Consider the following 6,071-nt stretch of genomic DNA (forward strand, 5'->3'; position numbering starts at 1 on the left):
TGGTTCTTATGACTTTCGGGCCGTTACACGAATCTCCCGATAATGGAGTCTCTATCCCCGTATCTCTAAATTATTCAAAGAAGAAGAAGAAGAAGAAGATCGATTCAAGTATTGAAAAAGAAATCGAGACCAATTCAACTGCTCTGGGTCATCACCATCCCTATAGTGTTGGGATGATTGATTGCATCCAAATAGTGCGGTGCGCGTTGATTGGAAGATATGTTGAATCATTGAGGAAAGTGCCACATCCTACCTACTGTACTTACTGAAAGGGCGAAAATTATTCTTAATGACGCTCGTGACGCTCTGACTAGTGTCGCAGCATGTTTTTCATGTGCGAGAAAAAAAGTACACATAGCAAGCAGCAACGTAGTCAAAGAGCGAGGATCGACTTACATGTTTGCAAGAGTGATAGAAGTTCCAGCCGAGCCGACAAGTAGTCCGAACCCCAACCCTAATTTTGAAACAACTTTAAGGTTCCCTCCTCCTCCTCCTCCTCCTCCTCCTCTAGTGAGGGAAGTAAGCTCCAATCTCTTTCTTTCTTGCCCTCTCACATGGATATAATTCGAACAAGGTAAAGGCATTAAAGTAGTAGAAGAAAATTATCCAAATGGGCATCAACCTATTGTATTTTTACTAATTAAATCCTAAGTCTTTTAATTTTATCAATTGAATCTTCAACCTTTTTACATTTCATCAATTCAGTCCATCCGAACAAATTTTAGTCGGAAACCACCGACGTGGATGTTGGCTATCCTATGTGACACGACCGTGCTCTGACGTTGACAAATATAATGACATCTTATTTTTATCCGTTGAAATTTTTTTAGTTTTTTCATTTCTTTATTTTTTTTTTTTTACAGTGGCCGGCGACCCTCGCCCGGCGATGGGCAAGGACCCGATAACCCTCGCTAGCCGGAAGAAAAATAAAGAAAATAAAAATAAAAGGAATAATTAAATTGAAAAAAAATATTATTATTAAATTTTATCCATGTCAATACCGGCTATTCCGTCTAGGATGGCCAACATCCACGTTAATGGTTTTCAGTCGAAATTGACTAAACGGCTTCAATTGGTAAAACGTGAAAAGATTTATGACTAAATTGATAAAAATACAATAGATTTAAGACTGTTTGAACAATTTTCCTAGCCAATCAATTGAAAAATTTGCTTATGCATGAGCTAGTTATGGGATAACGTGTATCTTACTTATTGCAATGCCTCTTTACCATCCGTGATATCTGAACCGGTTTCCAAGTTCTTTCCTACGACCAAAATAACTTCGTCTCATTTCAATTTCAAATCTTCTTACTTTAATAGGGCACATATCTTATTCGGTTGACCTTGTAGTTGTGATATATTGCTTCTAGGGTGGGTCGGTTCCTACTCTAGAACCGAGAACTGGATTGGACATGGTTGATTTCCAATATGTATAACCAAGAACCAACCGTGTCTACCTTGAAAAACGATTGGAATGATCGGTCTGTCCCAAGAAATGGCGGTGTCATTTTTTTAATGGTTCCTTCTATAAAAGAACAAAAAAAAGGGAGTAGGAACGTGCTACTCGTTCACTACTTTATTTTGATTTTTTAAAATCATTTTTGCTTAAAAATGATAAAATAAAAAAATTAATTCCTTCCGATCGGTACAATTCCTCCTTTGGAACTATGAACCGGATCGAATTTCGTGGAAACTAGCCAAAACTGGCCGGTCCGATTCTTGGGTTAGACCGAGATAACGCATACCTCCTGATATAAGCCGCATGAACACTTACTTTATATCAACTAAAAGCAAAAAAAAATAATAATAATAAAATAAGAAAAAGGGCAAAAGAGAGTGGACAAGAATTATTTTTTTGGCCTTTTGGGGCTCCGCATAATAAGTTGGGCAAATCCACGTGGAGGCAAATGAGGGCGAGACGAGCTGTCGCAAAAGAAGCCGTTGGGGCCCACCATCCCCCATTGCCATTACCGACAAAACCAAAACAACGAGGGACTCCTTCGTAATTTCCAGTTGAAAAATAGATGGGCCGAAATCTAGTCCCTCTCCTCTCCTCTCCTCTCCTCTAGGGATAAGACGAAGAAAGGCTCTCTCCCTCTCTCTCTCTCTCTCTCTTCTCGCCATGGACGTGGATGACGAATCCAGTCTCCTCCCTCTATATAAACAAACCCTGAACGACGCAACCGCCTCGTCGTCGTCGCCTTAACGAGTTCGTCCACCAAAACTTCGCCTCCATCACTCTCCACACAAGATCCTCGATTCCGAGATTCGTTCCCCCCCGGCCCGGCGGAATGAAGTTCCTGTTCGAGTTCGTCTCGTGCTGCGGGTCGCCGCGCAAGGAGGGGGAGCGGGTCCAGGCGTTGGCGCCCCCCTCGGAGGGCGGGGAGGAGGGGCGGAGGTGGACGAGGCGGAGGAGGAAGAGGAGGAGGGGGGCCGCGGCGGAGTGGAAGCCGTCGCTGTGCGCGATATCTGAGGACGTGATGGTGGTGACGGTGGAGAGAGTCGGAGAAGGAGGAGGAGGAGGAAGGGAGAGGAGGAAGAAGGCGGCGGTGGATTCGGATTCGGAGCCGGAGCCGGAGAGGTCCGCCTCGAGGAAGAGGAGCGGGGGGTCGGGTGCGAGAGTCCACGACCGGGTCTTCAACGGCGACGATTACGATCAGCGGTGACGACTCTGTCTCTGTCTCTTCGTCCCTCTTAGCACATACATACAAGTCATTCTACAGATCTGATTGATTTTGATGAACAGATGGTTGCGTTTCCGTTCATTTGTAGAACACGCCATTGGTTATACCAGATAAAACGAAAATAGACAGAAGTGTAGGGTCAAAATCGTGACAACGCCGTCGACATCATAGGAACAGAGATTAGCAGGTGATGCCTTGGTTATGGTGGTTGCGTTGCATTTGATAGCGGATGCTGACGTGCGAACTAATATTTGGTCATCCGGAGGATCTTAGAGATCTTAAAGCAACAACATTCAAGGATGAAGATGTTCATGGTGAAATATAGAACCAGTAAAAGGTCATCGTGTAGGTTTGGAGTACTAATTACACTTAAGGGCAGCAACATCCGAACAAGCTATTCTAATTAGAATTGATTTTTTCTGATTATGTTCTCTAAATGAACTTAAAGAACATGTTTGATAACCGCGCAAATTTTTTTTATTTTAGGTCGAGGAAAAGTGATGAGAAAATTAAAAAGAACATGTGAGACTTCATATTATTTTGTGTATTTGAAAAGCAGTTCTTTTTTTCGGAATAATTTTTTTTATTTGTATTTTTACTTCAAAACTGTTTTCAAGAACAAAATCAGAATTATTTACGTTATCAACCATGTTTCTCGTCCTTTTTTGTTCCGAAGAATAGAATCGGAGAATTAGAATCATAGGGCCTGATTTGTAATCGCACCTGTTTATCCGATTCCTGTTCATTTATTTTTTGTCATGAACATAAATCTACTTGGTAATATTAGATAATTTTTCTGTTCTCGAAAAGAGATCGGCGGCTATGGAAAAGATTTGGAACCGAAACGAGAAGCAAAACTACTTCTCTATTTTCAAAATTGAGAAAATTCATTTCTATTCAGAAATTATTTTCGAGAATAGAATTGTTACCAAACGGGGCCTTTAGTGATCGCTTTTTGAGAATCAATTCCACACACTCTTTTATTACTAATTTGTAGATGAACATGCATATTAACTTAATTAATTAATTGCTTCAGGAGGGCTTCCTTTCATGCGGTCATTCCAGCTTGCTCTCCGGCTCCATTCATGTTCTGAAGTTCTTGCTGTACAGAGTGAATATATACGTACATGTATGAACCAAGGGACAAAAAAAAGAAAAAAGACAGTTTGTAAGTTTGGGTGTGGAAGTGGAGGGCAAAGAGTAGATTTTGCTTTTGCCAATCCTATTTTGAAAATATATATTTGTCTATTTATGGCATCCATTTGTACAGTATTTCTGAGTCGAATGTATATGGGGAGGTTGTTAGACCCAAAAAAATCCATGCGGACAATCCTGTCGGAGAGGACTCGGGAAAATTCGATAGAATCCAACGTAGCCCGACCCGACTTCGGAAAGAATTTTCTTTTTTTTTTTTTTTGCTCTCTCTTTTCCCCTCTTTGACAAATGGAAAAAAAAATAAAATGGGCTGCCGTAATTTTTTCTTTTACCCTACTTTTTTCCCTCTGGAGTTCCGAATCGACAAAACGGGTGGTGAGAAGTTGACGGCTGCGGTTTAATTAACGGCTTCTGAAAACGAGGCTTGAAGCCTTCATGAGCTTTGCTCAGGCCGTGGAACGTAACGGAGACGAACCACCATCACAATGCGAAAATAATAAACAATATCGGGCATCGCCAAAAAAGTGGAGACACATATAGCGATATATTTATAACACATACAGTTGCGATTCACTGTTGTTGATATTACCAACATAAGAGTTTAGTACGACATATATATATGTATATGAATATATATATTTAAAAAAAAATGACATAAATGATTCATAAATTTCAATTCAATTTGCAATTTTAGTTCTCGATTTCTAATTTTTAAATGTAGTCCTTGGACTATTGGTAAATATTCAATGTAATCCTTCTATTTATTCAAACGGCAAATCAAACGTTATTTGATGACATAAAAATATTACATATTGAGTTGGGTTGATAATTATGAGTCAACTTGTCTATTTTTTTTTTTAAGGTTAACACATCGAAAAACTCTAAATTGATACACCTGTGATGCAATCCTGGTGTGACTACCGAAACAATAGGATCGGGAGATTGACTTCACACAAATATGAGTAGAAATTTCAATTCTTCGCGACTTCGGGAGAATGGACGTAGCTCTGTTGATACAGGTCGGAATGACCTGATTCCAATGCCAATCTTTTGAAGACTCGTAGATCTGCAGTTTTTGTGTTTTGAGTCTTTTGAGATAAGCATTGTAGTAGTGTTGGGGAGGGGTTGAAGTGGACGATTTGTGAATGAAGAGAATAAGAAAAAAGGATAGAACTTCAATGGTTACTCTTTCAGGCCTCCAAAGAAGTCCATGGGGTATCAATCTCCTTTAGATTGATGGCTGCAACTCTTCAAAGATGCAAACTTTGAAAAGCCTCGACTTTTCTAGGACAGAGTGAAAACTCTTCTAGGTTTTCAAGGGTATGAACTCCTCAAGGTTCAAGGAAAAACACAAGGCAATTTTCATTAATCAAATTCGTCTCCTTAAAATGGACAACTATCCTCATTATACAGAGGAACTAACATATAGGAAATAGAAAAAACAATAAAGACTCAAGAACCAACAAATTAATAAAGACATTGGGACTAAATGATAATTAAAAACATAGGAATTAGACGTCATGGAAACTACAAAACTATTAAAGTCCTAGGAACCACAATATGTAATAAAACATCTAGTAACTAAAACTTTGACTCTTGTCGATCTTGAATTCGGATTGATCTTCTTGGTTGGCTGCGCTCGACTTGAATACTGAACGGGTTGCATTATTCATGATAAATTTATCCTAAATTAATTTTTTGACTACAAAAAACTCCAAACCGATACATCTATGAAAAATTTACCATAAATTAATTTTTGACTATCAAAAATCTTAAAGTGGTACACTTGTGACTAATTTATCCAAACCTTTTTTTTTAACCACAAACAACCCTATATTGGTATGTCTATGATAAATTTATCCCAAACTATTTTTTGACTACAAACAACCCTAAATTAGTACATTCATGATAAATTTACCCCAAATTAAAATTTTTGAACACTAAAAATCCTAAATTGGGATAAGTTTTTCCTTCGTTAGTTTTTGTAAAATTGAGTTAATATCACAAAAAACTCCAGATTAGTGCACCTTTGACAAACGAAGAGCAAAAACGTATACCCATCAACTGTCAAGTGTCATCTAACTCAGCAACTTGATTGTAAAATTTAAGGTTAATACAACAAAAAATCCTAAGCTGATGCACGCATGATAAAATTTACCCCAAATATTTTTTGACCACCAAAAATCTCAAACTAGCACACTTGTGATAAATGACAAAAGCACACTTTTTTAT

General features: G+C 38.7%; 1 protein-coding gene across 1 annotated transcript; it reads left to right on the forward strand.

The window, feature by feature from the left end:
* The first annotated feature begins 2,076 nt into the window (after positions 1–2,076).
* On the forward strand, positions 2,077–3,828 carry LOC115727556. Its single transcript, XM_030657787.2, has 2 exons — positions 2,077–2,662; positions 3,721–3,828. The coding sequence occupies exons 1-2, from the start codon at positions 2,292–2,294 to the stop codon at positions 3,776–3,778; spliced, it is 429 nt and encodes a 142-aa protein (XP_030513647.1). The 5' UTR covers positions 2,077–2,291; the 3' UTR covers positions 3,779–3,828.
* The last annotated feature ends 2,243 nt before the right edge of the window (positions 3,829–6,071 follow it).

Source organism: Rhodamnia argentea, chromosome 2 (genome assembly GCF_020921035.1).
Source record: "Rhodamnia argentea isolate NSW1041297 chromosome 2, ASM2092103v1, whole genome shotgun sequence".
Taxonomy (NCBI): domain Eukaryota; kingdom Viridiplantae; phylum Streptophyta; class Magnoliopsida; order Myrtales; family Myrtaceae; genus Rhodamnia; species Rhodamnia argentea.